The 16293-nt window shown below is 37.7% G+C and overlaps 3 protein-coding genes and 1 pseudogene across 17 annotated transcripts; 2 read left to right on the forward strand and 2 right to left on the reverse strand.

Moving 5' to 3' along the window:
* The first annotated feature begins 736 nt into the window (after nt 1-736).
* On the forward strand, nt 737-4296 carry LOC142531485 (uncharacterized). Of its 6 annotated transcripts, XM_075637631.1 has the most exons (4): nt 737-2261; nt 2369-2995; nt 3101-3418; nt 3763-4296. In XM_075637631.1, the coding sequence occupies exon 1, from the start codon at nt 845-847 to the stop codon at nt 1757-1759; it is 915 nt and encodes a 304-aa protein (XP_075493746.1). In that variant the 5' UTR covers nt 737-844; the 3' UTR covers nt 1760-2261; nt 2369-2995; nt 3101-3418; nt 3763-4296. The 6 variants fall into 6 exon arrangements, with proteins under 6 accessions (XP_075493746.1, XP_075493744.1, XP_075493745.1 ...); XM_075637629.1 differs by having other exon boundaries at nt 737-2891; XM_075637630.1 differs by having other exon boundaries at nt 737-2680.
* Nucleotides 4022-9121, reverse strand: LOC142531484 (uncharacterized). 10 transcript variants are annotated; one of them, XM_075637625.1, is made up of 5 exons: nt 7677-9121; nt 6257-7307; nt 5267-6160; nt 4581-4655; nt 4022-4296 (listed from the first exon to the last, which is right to left on the reverse strand). In XM_075637625.1, the coding sequence occupies exons 3-5, from the start codon at nt 6143-6145 to the stop codon at nt 4180-4182; spliced, it is 1071 nt and encodes a 356-aa protein (XP_075493740.1). In that variant the 5' UTR covers nt 6146-6160; nt 6257-7307; nt 7677-9121; the 3' UTR covers nt 4022-4179. The 10 variants fall into 10 exon arrangements, with proteins under 10 accessions (XP_075493740.1, XP_075493737.1, XP_075493734.1 ...); XM_075637622.1 differs by having other exon boundaries at nt 5267-7307; nt 7677-8609; nt 8941-9120; XM_075637619.1 differs by having other exon boundaries at nt 5267-7307; nt 7677-8609; nt 8710-9120.
* A 914-nt stretch (nt 9122-10035) lies between these two features.
* Nucleotides 10036-13014, forward strand: LOC142531909 (protein disulfide-isomerase-like; annotated as a pseudogene).
* Nucleotides 13015-13161: 147 nt separating this feature from the next.
* Nucleotides 13162-14681, reverse strand: LOC142531908 (protein DOG1-like 4). The gene has a single exon (XM_075638179.1). The coding sequence runs from the start codon at nt 14401-14403 to the stop codon at nt 13525-13527; it is 879 nt and encodes a 292-aa protein (XP_075494294.1). The 5' UTR covers nt 14404-14681; the 3' UTR covers nt 13162-13524.
* Nucleotides 14682-16293: the final 1612 nt, after the last annotated feature.

Raw genomic sequence — 16293 nt, forward strand, 5'->3', positions numbered from 1 at the left:
TTTTCATATCAAATTTTGAATAGTTTCAATTTTACACTTGACACCATGATGAGTAATAAATTTTACTGACGATAGAAAAAAAGACATTTTGAAGACAATTTTTCTTTTTTGTCGTGATAAATTTACGCGTAAGATTTTATCCATGAATAACAATCAAATGAATGTTTTGAAAAGTAAAGAATAACATTTACAATTTTAAATAAATATCGTATATAAAGTTTATAGTTTTTATAATTTTATGTAGAATATGTCTCTTGTGAGACGATCTCACGAATCTTTATCTGTGAGACGGACAATCCTAACGATATTTACAATAAAAAGTAATATTTTTTATGGATGACTCAAATAAAATATCTGTCTCACAAAATACGAACCATGAGATCGTCTCACAAAAATTTTTGCCTTTCATGTAAGGTTTATTTGTTTTCATTTTTTTAAAAAAATATAAATAAATTGGATCTACATAACATCTACTAAGCATGTCATCAACTTCACAAATCTAAATCTAGTGTGAAAATGTTTAATATGCCTACTTTTTCCCCTAAATTCAATTGGCCTTTTCTCTATTTTTCTTTCTCAAGTTTGAAAAAATAAATAAAGTATTTTTATTTTATTTTTTAAAAACAGAAAGTTCTAAAGTCGTGATAGCGTTCTTTGTTTTCATCGCTTCTTATTTCCTTTCTGGATGTTTCATCGAGAACTAAAGTTGCGTTTCTAAATGCATCCACACCACAAATAGCCAAAAAATTGGATACAAAACAAAAATTTGGACAACGCATGGAAACAAAATGACCATCTTCTTCTTCCAGTCACTTGAATCTCGCCTTATTTCTTGTGTGTGAAGATGTTTCCGCTGAAACTTGTGAGATCCATAGTGTTCGGTGATAGTAGTATCCCCTGTAACTCTCTTCTTCTTGGCCAAAACCAACATTTTCTTCAAAATGCCAATCTTGATGATAATGGTGATGATCCTAGTAACACCACCATTTCAGCGCATTCGAGAAGTAGAATCCCATTGATGCTATTTGTTCCAACACAAGAACTGGTTAAAGATACTTACAGATTGGCCAAGATTGCCAGAGATATTGGAATGGATCTCAACTTTAATCCGTCTATCTCTCACGTAATCTTTTCATGGCCGTCACCGTCACCACCACCATCATCTCAATCCTCCTCTTACTCCTCGTCGTCATCATCATCATCATCATCATGTGCATCAACATCATCATCATCATCATCACATTGTTGGTCATTGGCAAGCGATAGTGTTCCCCTGCCGTTCCCCTCTTTCGCCACTGCATCCCTCTCCCACCTTCGCCTCCTCACTAAGCTCTCCAAAGGGTGTTTCAAGTTGGTTTTCTTGAAAATTGATTGCAGCCCATTTGAAAAAATCGAGTCTTTGAGCAATAATAACTGGCACTGCACCTCACTATCACTGATTTTTACACGCACAGGTGAAAAAATAGAGTCGATGGATGGATTTTCTAAGGCGTTGCTTGGAATGGGATGGACCCTTTTCAAGACTAATAATAATGGAAATGCTTCCCAGAATTCTTTGAACAGGGAAGTTTACTTGTATAGGAAGACAGATTTGAATAGACTTTGTATTGTCAAACAGCATCCGAGTGTGAATGGGGATTCTCGGGAGAGTTGTAGAGTCAGGGAGTTGAGGTTGCCGCTGTTGGATTTCAGAAATACACCTCTAAGGATTCTGCAGTATATTCTTCTAATGACTGATGATATTTTCTACCTTGCCTAGACTACGTGAGTGGGTTATCTTGTATGGTAATGGTTCCTTGGTTTCTGTTGCCTCCTTATTTATGTACCGGTGCATTTTATTTTTGCCTATTATCCTGTTTATGGTGGTGATCTGCATTGATGGCTGATGAAAAAAGTCTTCCTTCTCTTGAGTGGTGGAAGTTGAACCTTTGAGGTTGTTCAGGGAACTTATGATTTGGGGATTGAGCTCTCAAAGATTTGTTGGGACATTTGATTCGTTCTAGTTGGATTACAGGTATAAAATTTGCAGTTCTTCCCAAAGTGTGCTACTTAACCATTTGAGCCGTTAAGAAGAGCATATAGTTTGAAGAACATAGAGCATGATATCTGATTTACTTTTGGATTCCATTATGTGGCTCGTAAATCATGTTCCCGCTAGTTTTTATCTCATTTGGTCCTATTGTTAATTGAACCGGTGACATGAACCATTTTACTCACGAGGATAGGGTGGTGTCGAAATGGGATTGTTCAGTTATTACCTGGTGAGCGAAACTCTAAAAATATCTTAATCAAGTGTATTGTAGAGTACAGATCCATTCAACATTCTTCTTCTCCATACCCAAATTCAGATCATGCATATTATCTTCAGGCTCTACCAAAACAGTTGTGGAACACCAGGAAGGTGGAATAAAGAGTGAGTGTCTATTATGAATTGCAATGTCTGGAAATTGCTCGTCCTTAACACTTTCATCACAAAATGACTTGGATGATGACTTGGTTCGGATGAGGAAGCCTGTATGGGACCTTGAGGGATTATGGAGAATCTTATAGTCTCGTGCTGTTCACCTTACTAATCTACTGGCCTATGAAGTGCAATAATGTGATGAATTATGTTGGGACAATTTAGAAAGCATGGCTTTAAAGGTTGCAGAAAGTGACTAACTTTTCACAACATGCCAAGGTGGCATTCATTTCTAAATTGGCTTTGGGACCAAAAAAGTAGCTCGATTGTTTAAAATACCCACTTTCCTTCTGTATGATCAAGCGGGGAGAGTCAAATACCCAAATTCGTACTCTAATCGATATTGCTTCAGCAGTCTCAGTAGCTCGACTCACTCAGAATTTAAATTTTGTTGGCTTTTAGAGTGATAAATGATCATCTGCAGATTAAGGTTAGGCACGGTAGAGTAGCAATTTTAGATGAAACTGAACCACATGTTGGACTGAATTCTTGCTTATTTCACGTCCTTAGTTGCTAGTGCGTGAGAGGATAATGGTACCTCTCTATGTCTAGTACTCTTGTTTTCAGTGGCTAGTTTGCTTCTTTAGTTCTACGTCAAGCGCTCTGAACTTCAGTTATTTTCTTGTGATTCAATACAAGGTTTCAAGACAAAGATCGATCCAAGTATACCAACTTTGACACACATTCAACGTGAAGATGGACACTTTCTCGTGCTGATTCGACGCGAGTATTCGACCGTACAGGACATCAGTTTGAAGTACAGCATTACTGCAGCCTGTATATAAGTTTGGGTGGAGAACACCGCTGATGCACCCACGTGGTTGTGGAATGTGGGGATGCTCTCATTTCCAAGGGGGGGTCTTCGCATATGACATACGTTTAGAACTGATCACCGTGAAGCAGTGTAGGTTTCTTTTCACAGCATGCAGCCGTAACTATAATTAGTTCAAATTTCATGTGTAACTAATACACCGACGCACGCGTTGCGTGTTTGTACGATATTTTTTATAATTTATTTGGTTTATATTTAAATGAAGATCAAAATATATTTATAAGAAATAGTGAGTAGCTACACTTTAATTTTGATATATGAACTTAAAAAATAAATAGAAAAAAAGAATAAAAAAAACCCAAGTAGGAATTAACCTTACAACCTTTTGGTTAAAAAACAAAGACTTTATCCGCTAAACTACGTATGACTTTCAATAATATTTTAACACTTTATTAATATATATAATTAATGAAATAGACCATGACACCAAAAGTTAGTAACTATAAAGGTATCTTGCTTAATAAGATAGTATAGATAACAATTTTGAGACATAGGTTACACCCCCCCTGGCTTTTCAATTTTGCTCGTGTCCCGAAGAATTCTATTGCTCCGATCTGTGGGCATAACTGACTTCACTACTCCCAAAAGGTTGGTTACTGTTGAGATATTCGGCTTTCCTATGCTTATCTTGGTTGGATTTAGGACAACACCGTCCGGCTTTGCCATGGAATCAGATGTTATGATCACATAAAAGCCGAGTAATGTTGCGTTTGAGATACTGAACAGAATGAATTTAAAAGAGTTCGAAAAATTAGCTTTTTTGGCGACTGCTGATAAGTTTACTTCAACTTCCATAAACAAATACCTTACTAGATTCTATATTTACTAATACACCAATACAAAGGAATGGCTTTCACTTTAAGGCAAAAGAGGGGAAACGTGAGGATCACTTTGCATGAGCGCCATGCGTTCGCGAAGCCCATATCCCAAACACAAGAAACCAGAAAACAAACAGTATTGCCCAGTAGCGTGCAGGCCCGTATTTGATTCGTGTCAGCACAAACTGCAGATGTAAGAAAAAAGAATGTTTACGGCTTGAAGACATACCAACAATTGAAGCAAAACTGTAAAATGTAAATTTTGACAAATTTTAGAATCTACAAACCAAAGTAGCATGTTTGGGACATTGCCTTCTGTTTTTCAATTTTTGAATCGAATATTCCTTTTGTTTTCATTGTTCAGCCAGAGGATAACCCCAGAATAATGAATAAATCTCAAACGCAATGCGTTTTATTGACTCCTAAAAGGGTAACTTTATTCAAGAAAATAAAAGGTGCATGAACTTACAAAACGAAAGAAAACCACCACTGTCAATGCACAGATGCCTCCGAGAAGAATATGAAGGCCATTTTTGGCAGTTTTCTGCAAAATATTTGACAGAAAGGAGAAACAAGGCGGTCAGCTTGAATTGTCGTTGCAACAAAATCCAATTGAGAGCTACCATGATAAGCAGAATTAGCGACATTCATAAAGCACAAAAATTATTTTGCTCCAGCTGACTCATTTTTTATGAATCAATTAATTTTCAACTATTACATAGAACTATTAGCAAAACTTAGTATTTGCCAAAAGAAAATCTAAATATCACTTTGGCTTAATGAAGTTCACAACCATTGTTTCTGTCCGACTGATTGCACAGGCAAAACCTAATTTATCAAGTAATCGGACTTCAGAGATACCTGCCCACAAACCTGTCAGCATAGCACACAATGAATGGAGCAAGAATTTTAACCACTGAATTGAGTATTAGTAGTCTCAAGCGTGATTCTACTCAGTTAAACTACAAGATGTGACACATACACATGCATACAAGCAGCAGACTCGGAGTTCTAAAGCATGCTCAATCTATCATGTAATTAGCATCAGGTAGAACTAGCAATTACAATCATAATATGGTGCAGGAAAAAATTAATATAAGAAAAAAGACATAGTTTTTGAGAACCCTAGGAAGGTACAGCCACTCCACCAATCACCTTTCCAACATGAGGAGCAATGAGCCATGCAAGTGTAACAGTCAGTAGGCCGGTAGCAAGCAGGATCCCAGTACCTTCTACGGCCCATTTAGTAGCAGTATTTTCAGTAGGGGTGTCTTCTTCCACGACTACATTAGAAGCCGCAGGCTGTTCGCTGACCACTTGAGATGTAGTGACAGAGTAGCTATTATGAGGATTGAACCACAGAGAAATTTCACTTAACCTTTGCCTTCGAATAGCAGCAACAGCATCAGGATCCACACCCAAATGTGTTTGGGATGGTACAGGATTAGGCTGCCCATTAGCAACCCTTTCCATCAGAGCTTCATATTTTTTTAGAGAAACCAATATCCTTTTGAAGTCCGCCAATTTTACGTTTTTTGCCAAAGATCCACAAATTTCACACACTGTTGATCCATGGTTGATAAACCACTTGAGTGCACATGCATAATGCGCCAGGGCAAGGTCACTTTTGCAAGAACATCCAAGATCAACGAGTCTGTCATGAAAGTCATCAACACCCATTTCTACATCAGCTGTACAGAGAAAAACCTCTCCACTTGGGCTAATAAATTCAACCAACTCAGACCCCTTTAAATCTTTTATGCAAGAGCGATTATTTTCAGTATTTTTTAAGCCAACTTTGAGATTAGATTTCACCTCCTCGTTGACATCATTTAGTTCATGTTGCGGAGGGGAGATACCCAAAAATTCTAGTGCAGCACTTCCCCTTCTGTCTGGTTCAACACATTGACAAACTCGACAAGTTCCCAAACCTACATCGTTACCTACTCTATGATAGGAGCCACTGTCCCTCGGTTCTTCATTCTTGATTGGCAAACAAAATTCCGTACCACCTTCACCAGTTTGACGGGACATTATTTCGTATGTAACCTTACAAGAGGTGGTCCAAATAACGCATCTTAATTCCTTTCCTACCAGTACGATCTTATAATAAAAAATGTGGATAAGGTGAACTCTGCAACTCACATATATCACTGCATAGGAAAGCACCAAAGTCCAGTCCAAACAAAGTTTTTGTTCAATTTCAACTTCAGCAATATAGGCAGTATAGCAGCGAGGAAAGATATCCTTCGAACTTCGCAAAAAACTTCATTCAATCTCTTCCTCATTAAGAACAAAAAGTTAAGGTGCAGCCCAAAAAGTAGAGTCTCTTAGTTCTAAACCCTTGTTGATTTTAATAGTGCTAGAGCGACGACATTTATCGTTGCATACAGAACACTTCAGCTCCAAGTTCCCTGGCTCAAGCTCTTTGAAAAAAAGGACCATCAAGGACTGTTCAGAAAAGAAAAGGCTGTAAATTAGAAAAAATTTACCATTAGCAATGTTCTAAATGGAGGCCGCCTTGGCGAGAGGCGGCCATCGACCACACCACCTTTGCCTTAGGCAGTTCTGTAGGCGGTAGAAGATGAGCAGGGGAAGGCGAAGAGGTCAAAGTCAACAAAATTTTTATAAAAACATAATTATTAATACACTTACACACTTTCTCCTCCAAAACATAATATCCCCACCATCCCAGTCACCCACAACCCTCGCATTCTTCTGCCTCAAACCGCCCACCAACGCCGTTGCGAACCACCCGCCACCAGCCCACCAGGTTAGCTATTGTATATAAAGAATAAATCCTTGTTCTAATTTTTTATGTTTATTTAATTGCCGAAAATTATGATGGAAAAAGCGAAACAACCAAAGGTAGAATTGAAGCGAACATCTGTCATCTAGGCATATTTATTTGCACCTTATATAAATTGTATTGTATGGTATGAACTGTGAAACTTACTTGTACATAAAAAAACATTTAAGTACATATATTACATAAAGAATGGTGTCTTTTTGTAAGTGTATTGAATGATTATATATATTATGTATAAAAAATAGTTGAAAAAAATCAACCGCCTAAGCACTTAAGAATGATGATTTTTTGTAATTGTATTGCATGATTATATATAATTATTTATAAAAAAACAGTAAAAAAAATCAACCACCTAGGCTAACCTAGGCTAGGCAGTGCCTAGGCGGCCTGTCAGGGACTCAATCCATGGGGCCCAGCCCAACTCAGACAAGAATCGAGCAGCAAAAATCAAGGATGTGCTATATCAAAGGTTTACTCATGGAAAGTTTAGAAAATAAGGAATAAGATTGATTGGATTTTTATTTACTTTCCTTTAATAAGTGCTAGAATCTCGAGCTTAGATAGGGGAATAATAGGCATATTTCTTGGATGCCAATTTAATGCTTATCTTGTATTTAAAGGGTCGTTGATGAAGAAAAAGCATCCAAAAAAATAGGTAGACAAGGTAGAAAAAAGCAACAAACAAATCTCAGAGTTAAACGATCAACCTCTTCACCGACCCATAATCCGATCCTTTACCCGTGCTCATAACACGGCCACTGACCGCCTACCGTCTTTTACAACACTGACCATTACTTTAGGCTGTGTAGCTACCAGGCATGTGATTAAGTCTTACACAACAAATCAAAAGCCGAAAATTCTAATGTTCTTTTAAATAGCCATAGATCTAGGTTCAAAGTATGAATTAAATAAGTAATTTATAGATAATAAATCAATTTGCAAGACATGCAAATAGTCCAGTCATAATGATGATCGATCCCACTGTTAACATTTAAAAATTAAAAGTGAAGATAATTATCACTTCAATGTCATATACAACTTCCGACATCGGTAATTTCCTACTTTTTATTACTAAATCTGTCAATCATCAAGAATTAATTGCTTCAGAAGATAATCGTCTTTACTTCGGACCAAACATCTACCTCTTCACAGAACTATAACATATGTTAGTTGTTATTGGTGTAGCTCAAATCTTTTAGCCGTTTAATCATTCAGGCACCACGTTCACCAGAACTCAACATACCAAGAGTCAGATAAGGGCGATACTGATAAAATACAAATATTTTAAACCTTACAACAAATTATGCATCGTATTTCAGTCACTCTCCCACATCTGTAATAGTAAAAGATAGTCGAGGCCAATTGTTGCTTACACGGAACTAACAATCGATAGAATGGCTAGTTCAGTGCTAAGATAGCAACAACGATGGCTACTTTGTCATCGCAGCCACAAATCTTTGATGGGACCAAAGTGCCAAACCTACAGAAACACTCAAACCACGAAGCAAAACCGTTTGGTCCTCTTAAAGCAAGATGATATCTGATATCAAGATCCATTTAAAAGAATAGGACAGAGTTAGGACATGATAATCTAACCCACTTAATTTGGTTGCTAGGAGAAGCTCAAGCGAGACAGCACAAACACCTCGACAGGGTCCCCCACCATAAAACTAGAATCTTCACTATATTCTAGAAGTAATTACAAACAAAACCCATGAATTAAACCTTTAAAAAACGCTGACAAGAACTGAATGCAACCTATGAGAGATTTTTTCACACAGTATATTACAGTAAAACTTCAGCAGCGTAAACTCGCCTTCTTATTCCAAGCCTCGTAATTGTCCCATTTCGATCAAATCAAACCCGATTGCTCAAGAACGAGGAAGAAAATACTCTCCACGAATACAAAGTAAGCACACACACACACAAATACTCAAAGACTATACCATGAAACGTGAAATTAAACAAGTCCAGATACACAAAAATTAGTGTAAAAATAAAAGCGACAGAATTAAGGAACCTTCACTAATTCAGTAAAGCAGAGAGCAGTTGCGTGGAACTTAGCTGAGCAGATGAGTGGCCAAGCAAAGTGTCCAGCTCTCTCTCTCTCTCCCCCTATAATTTTGGATTTATTATTGACCTAAAATTGATTCCTCTGCTTTTCCTAAAGAGGTGCTCTTCTTTTCTCCTTTGCCTCATAACTTTTAGGCAGGTCGCAGATGTAATTTTTGATAAATAATTTATTTTATCTTTATGCTTACTTAATTTGACGACAGAACATATTGATGTTTATTTCAAATCAAACAAGTTATTTCACTTGTGGACTTCCCATACACATTCAAAAGTTATATGACCCTTCCCTAAAAGGCTTCCTACTTGGCTCCGAAACTTTTCATCCCGCGCTTTGGCTCTTTGCACACGCTAAGTTTCTTACTCAGGATAGACTTGGGTTTGTTCTGGATAATTTGTGTGTGCTGTGTAGTGATGCACAGGAGTCCAACGACCACATTTTCTTCAGGTGCAGGATTTCAAAGAAGATATGAGATGGTGTTCGAGATTGGTTGGGAATGAAGAAAGGTATGGGATCGGCAATGGCTGTCCTCAAAGCATTTCGAGATGTTTATCGAGGCAACTCAACGATTAACAAGATGAGATGTATGGCACTTGCAGCTACGATTTACCATGTCTGGAACATGAGGAATAGGACGATGTTTGAAAGCGAAAAGCCGGATATTGATACTATTATTAAGAAGATCAAGATTTTAATTTATCGCTGTATTTCGAGTGTGATATATGTCATAGATGATGTGTAGTATGTATTTTAACGGTTAGAACTATGTCTTTGTTTTAGTTTAGACATACCAAACGTAGTTGTATTTGTACTATTTTTTTATCTTATCTAATGAAAGTAATTTCATTGAAAAAAAATTACGACTCTTTCCAAAGAAGCTTCCAACTTGGCGCACGAATCTGAAACGTTTCATCCACATGACCACATGGTCCCACGTGGCACTGCCACACAAGCATATTTTTGTCCTAATAGCACTAACGGGATTCCCACGTATGGAAGTCTTGTTCTAGAGCTTAAGCCATCGGTGCCACCGTTGATTTTCCACATCCCATAATCCAACAAAAAGAATTGCATGAAGCAAGTGGATTTGATTTATAATTATTGTGAAAAGTAACATGGATATCATAATATAGTAATGTTTTTGTGCATGTCTCCGGCGGCCGTGGCGACAGAGGAGGAAGGGGAAAAGGTTTTGACTTTGGACCGCGCGAATTTCTCCGACGTCGTATCTAAACACGATTTCATCGTCGTGGAGTTCTACGCTCCTTGGTATATCATACGCGTGGATGTGGATGTGTTTTTGCTCGTGTTGTTTTTATTGATCTTGATTTTTGTTTTTCACTGTCTCTGTAATCGGATCTTGTATTGTTTTTGACTGTGTAGGGAAAAGAGGTTAACTTTGTTGTTTTTGATCGGGAAAAAGGAAATTCAGTGATCGATCACTTCTCTGTTTGTTCACAGATGATGTACTGTTGTTTTTTATGTTTGTAGTTATTTTGAGCACGTTATGTTTTTGATAGTCTCAAATTTTGCCATGAAGAGTGTGGTAAAAGTTTGTCTGCGCAAAATCGGAAGGTGGCTTGATCTTTGTAATCTCAACAGCGAAAGTTGTGTTTGTTTTCTAAATATCATTTGTCTTCTCCCTTGATAATATCAAGGTATCTTTATCTTAATGTTGTTCGAGCATAAATCGTATATAGATATTTTGGGACACGTTTTGATTTTTCAGTACTAGCTTTTCGTATTTTTCGGACTGATGCTTGTATCAGAATGCTTTGATTGTGTGTTCATATATAATCGTTTCCTTTCCTGCACTTCTGTAACAGGTGTGGACATTGTAAGGCTCTTGCACCGGAGGTAATTATTTCTGCTGCTGCAATTTTTTTGCTGCTGTTTTCCCTTTTTTATGCTGAATTTTTTGCTAATTTTTATAATCTCTTTTCGTTGATCATCTTTTTTTCAGTACGAAAATGCGGCATCTGTTTTGAGCAGACACGAGCCCCCCATTGTTCTTGCTAAAATTGGTTCTAGTGATGAAGCAAACAGGGAATTTGCCACTGAATACGAGATCCAGGGTTTTCCTACCATTAAGATCTTGAGAAATGGTGGGGAAAGCATTCAGGAATATAAAGGCCCGCGTGAGGCAGATGGCATTGTTCGTTATTTGAAGAGAAGGGCATGCTTCTTAGATCTTTGTTTATGTCTACTAGGTTGGGTTGTTCCCAAAATTTTCTGGGGAGGAATTTGAGAATTTCACTGCTTTGGCTGAGATATTGCGCTCTGATTATCCTTTTGGTCATACTCTCTCCTCTAAGTTCATTCCGCATGGTGAATCCATCAGGAAGCCAACAATTCGCTTGCTTAAGCCATTTGATGAACTAGTAGTTGATTTTCAGATAATGCTTATACTGTAACTGGAGTAAATGATTTTTGGCCGGAGTTTTATTTATAGTTCCTCACTGGCGAATTATTCTTTCAATCACGATTTGCAGGATTTTCAAGTTTATGCTATAGAGAAATTCATTGAAGAATCTAGCGCTCCAATTGTAACTGCGTGGACTAGTGATCCAGACAGTCACACCTATGTTAGCAAATTCTTTAACAATGGCAACGAAAAGGTAAACTTGCTTCTGTTTTTATAGCCAGTTGAAATTTATTCCTCGACGTGGACTTGGAGAAAATCTCTCCATAGCACCGGGAACTAATACTTGAGTGAGATGTAGTATTCATTCAAAGTTCTAGTTTGTAAGCTTCAATGTGGTAATATTGCAAAATAATTTATTTTATCCTCGTGCTAAGTCACTTGTGCTGGAGTCTGGACATCATCGAGGATTTTTATGTTTATCGGAAAGTGATGTTATGTGCACAGGCCATGCTGTTTGTGAACTTCTGCACAGAGCATGATGCTTTCCAGTCAATCTACAAGGATGTTGCTGCCTCATACAAAGGAAAAGGCACAAGTTTTCTGCTTTGGGACATTGATGCTGGTCAAGGTGCTTTTGAGGTTGTCACTCTATCCATACAATACACCTTTTGGCTCTCCTTTTCTTATTGCATAAGCAGTTAATGATTAAATGAACTTATTATCATATTCTGGATGGCAGTACTTTGGACTTAAGGTGGAGCAGGCACCTTTGCTTATCATACAGAAAGGCAACGGACATAAGTACTATTGTTTCATACTAGCTCTGCTACTCAGTATTTGGTCTTTAAAAACTAAAAAGAAATGCGAAAATTTTGCCATCTAATTCTCGTTTGGGTTTGATTCATTTCTTGCATGAGGAAATGCCGTCCTTGATAGTTTGAACACCACCTAATCCCCTGGTAAAAGAAAATATTCCTTTCAGCAATAAATGAGCAATTTCCCATTGTCGGATATCATGATGATCTTGAGCTTTTTACTACAGTGCTTCTCGAGTTCTATGCACCTTGGTGTGGACACTGCAAGAAGCTGGCTCCAATTTTGGAAGAAGTTGCTATTTCTTTTGAGAAGGATCCTGATGTTCTGATTGCTAACTTAGTAAGATCCTCCCGTCGTACCTTGCACCTGTTTGTCCAAGTATGCCATAGTGTAATGGTTTCATGTATGAGCTCAATGGCAATCACTTGCCAATATACCCTGGGAAAATTGGTGGTTTCATTTTTTAAAGCTTTTTTATTCATGTAGGTTCAGTATGAAAAATGCGTTCCATGCTTGCTTGTAAACACTTCAAAAAAATTTCTACCCTTTTAAATGGTGAAGTTAGTTCAACATCTACCATAATTGATTCATCCACGGTCTCTTCTCAGGATGCTACAGCTAATGATGTCCCGAATGACTCCTTCGAAGTCCTAGGATTCCCTACTATGTACTTCAGATCAGCAAGTGGTAACCTGTCGCAATATTACGGGGGTAGAACAAAGGAGGACATAATACATTTTATTCAAGAGAATCGGGATAAGCCTGCTGAATCAACTTCCACTGAATCACAGGCCATCAAATCTGAGTCAGTAAAAGAAGCTTCTGTCAAGAATGAGTTATGAGAAGGTACCACTTTGATCTTTAAGCAAGCAATGCATGTTCAGTGGGGAAAAAATATATTAAATTTCATTGTGGTAGTTCTGGGCTTCGTTTGTTTTGAGATTTTGACGAATTCTGAAAGAAGTTCTTGTATTTGAAATCTCAGGTAATGGACATAATTTATCATCAATGATAGAGAACCTCTATGCATCTTCGGAATTTCATCATGGCTTAAAATAGAAGGCTTTTTAAATTTATTGAAAAAAGGCCGATTTTAACCATTACTAGGACAGCTTAGTTTCTTGTTACTAGTCATGAAGGCAGTTGTAGTTTCATGTTACTGGTCATGTTCTAATAAAAAAACCAAGAACTCCATTTTTGCCAACAATAGAACAGCAACCAACAGTTCTAACCAAAACACAACCTCAACAACTACATTCTGCAATTTTGCTGTATATTATCATTCTAGGGAAAAACTGCGAATCCTAGCACATTACGTATTACTCATCCATACATCTACCTGTTCTCATCGCCTAGTGCTCCTGGCTGCTACCAACTTCTCTCCGCTGCTGATTTCTTGAATCCCGCCTTTTCCCCCATTCATGGAGCCTTAAGTGCAACTCTGCAGCAGCAATCAAGAAATGCACACCCTGTTTGGGGCTCAGGACGCCAATTATGTTTTTCAAAGTTTTCAACCTTAAGTTATCTGCTCTCTGTAGGATTCTACCCAGGCCTGCCTCCTTAGGCGCCAAAGTCGCGTCGATGCGACCCTCATCCAATGCACTTCCCCCCTCCCTTATTAGCATTGTAGCAGAATGAGTTAACTCGACCATAGTTGAATCAGCCACCGTCTCCTGCAGCTTAGCTTGCTTCTCACTTATCTCCTTCTCCTTTTGTATAGTCTCCAGCTGCAATTCATTCACTCGTTCCATCTGACTTGTCGAAAGATCGCCCAAGTCACCGCTACGAAGTCCTCTCATCAGTTCTTCGAGCCTGGCCTCGAACTGCAGCCCGGACTTGGAGTACAGCAAGTGGAAGGCCATATTGGGCCTCCACCCGCCAATCCACAGGAAAGCATCCTCAAGACTACTTCTCCACGACGGGTTAAACATCGCCACCACGTCGAGTTTCGCCCATCTCTCTTTAGCCGTGTAGTAATGCTCGTAATGTTGGATCACTCGTTCAATCACAGGGCGTAGAATCCTCTCGTCATCCCCTCCTCGCATCCCTGGCGGGATATTTCGTCCCCGCCCCTGCTGCTCCTGCTCCTTCAAGGCGGAGACAAGTTCTTCAAGATGCTGGCTTTGCTGGACGAGCCAACACTCGAAGAACTCCTGGAAATTATGGTATTCTCGGTTTATGTTTGGGAGGACATTTGCCATGTGTGCCCTGCTGCCGGTCGGGAATGACATGGCGGCGTATGAATACTAATAAAGGTACAGCTGGTTCTTGGCCAACCACCAAGTGGCATACTCCCCTCGAGGGAACCAGTTTCCTCGACTATTTATAATAAGCATCGAGGGATCGTTTACTTATGCATAAAGGTAAAGATTACGCATTCACCTTACTCGCATAATTCATTTTTTTTAATATCGAGGAGGTATCATCCATGAAATTCTTCAGAACAGACGGTGTTCGGTGCTGATAACTTTTGAATATAATATCTATTTTTTCCCAGATACCGTATAAATTTGTGTAGTAATTTAAGAGGTCTAGTTTTACGCATCCACGTGTGCATTTTTTCCCTCAATATTCACACTTGTGCCGATTCTTTTTTCTTCTTTTTTCTTTTTTCTTTTTTTTTTTTTTTTTTGCACAACTGGCTTTGAATTGAGTTGAAAATCATTTACTTAGTTATTGAGTTCTATTTAATAAAACTATTTCGTAGGTGGTCTATCGTTTGTATTTAAAAAGGTAAAAAAAGTTTTCCCATGTACCCATTTGTACAATCGAGTTCTATTTAAGAAATTTACCTCATAGATGGTCTGTGGTTTGTATTTTAAAAAAGAAAAAAAGAAAGAATTTTTAAAATTCTCCACCAAAAATATAAACTTGTCATTGGTGAAGTTTATCACAGCACCGTGGCTCAGCTCCACAAGTTGCCAAAATTGCTTGCGCTGTTTGCATTCAAATACCAAGGCGGTGGGCGCCTGCCGTGTTGCTCAGCTGGCGGAAGCAATTTTTAAATGTACAACTGTGTTTTTGTGTATGGAGTTCATAACCCCTATGTTGCCTTATAGGGGTGTAGAATAAAATAAGACGTGAACAAAAATAATTTGAGTGGGTCTTATGTGAGACCGTCTCACGGATTCTAATCTATGAGACGGGCCAATCATACCGATATTCACAATAAAAAGTAATACTCTTAGCATAAACATTAATACTTTTTCATGGATGACCCAAATAAGATATTCGTCTCAAAAATACGACCCGTGAGACTGTCTCACACAAGTTTTTGCCAAATAACTTTGGAATGTAATAAGAAGGTTAATTGAATTATTGATTTATAGTTTCTCTCGATTACTTCATTTTCTGATGTTAGGAATGTACACTGGTCAAAAAGATTATTTTCTTCTTGGGATCTTTACTTTTTTTTTCATGTGTCTCATCCATCAAATTTGAAACTAGTTGGTACTCAAATATCATATATCAGTATCATATTTTCAATTATTTGTACCGATTTTCATCCGAAAATACAAACATGTCGTGTCATTAATGCCAATATTTGTTATATATGTCCGTACTAAAAACCGTACTAAAAAAATCATATATTATTATCATATCCGAAATAACTGATACTCAGATATAACATATCAATACCGTATTTGTAATGTTTTGTATCAATGTAAGCTAGAAAATATAAACACATAATTTTTCTGATAAAAACGACTCCAAATTTAAGTTTAGGAGTAACAAATTTACCCTTTTTCCAATTGCATGGAAATTGGATAAGAGGTTCAAAAGTTCTAGGTAGTATAAATGTGTCGAGAATGGTAGAACCTTTTTCTTTTTGTTTTGACGCGAAAGACAGTATTCCAGTAACGCAAAGAGTATCAGAATGGGCCCACCTTTGTGGATATCTCAATTCCCACAGCAATTTCGAGGCCGCATGTACATTCGCATTTCCTAATTTTAGCCAACATCTAAAATTACCATTATTTAAGGATTTTAATGAAAATATCTTTTAAAAAAATTGTGTATTGAAACTTATCTCCTAAGTCTTAAATTTTGTTACCATGTTAGAAGGATGGATTAGTAAAAGACTAAACGATCTCACGAATCTTTATCTGTGAGACGGATCA

The sequence above is a fragment of the Primulina tabacum genome, chromosome 17, assembly GCF_025594145.1.
Source record: "Primulina tabacum isolate GXHZ01 chromosome 17, ASM2559414v2, whole genome shotgun sequence".
In the NCBI taxonomy this organism is placed as follows: domain Eukaryota; kingdom Viridiplantae; phylum Streptophyta; class Magnoliopsida; order Lamiales; family Gesneriaceae; genus Primulina; species Primulina tabacum.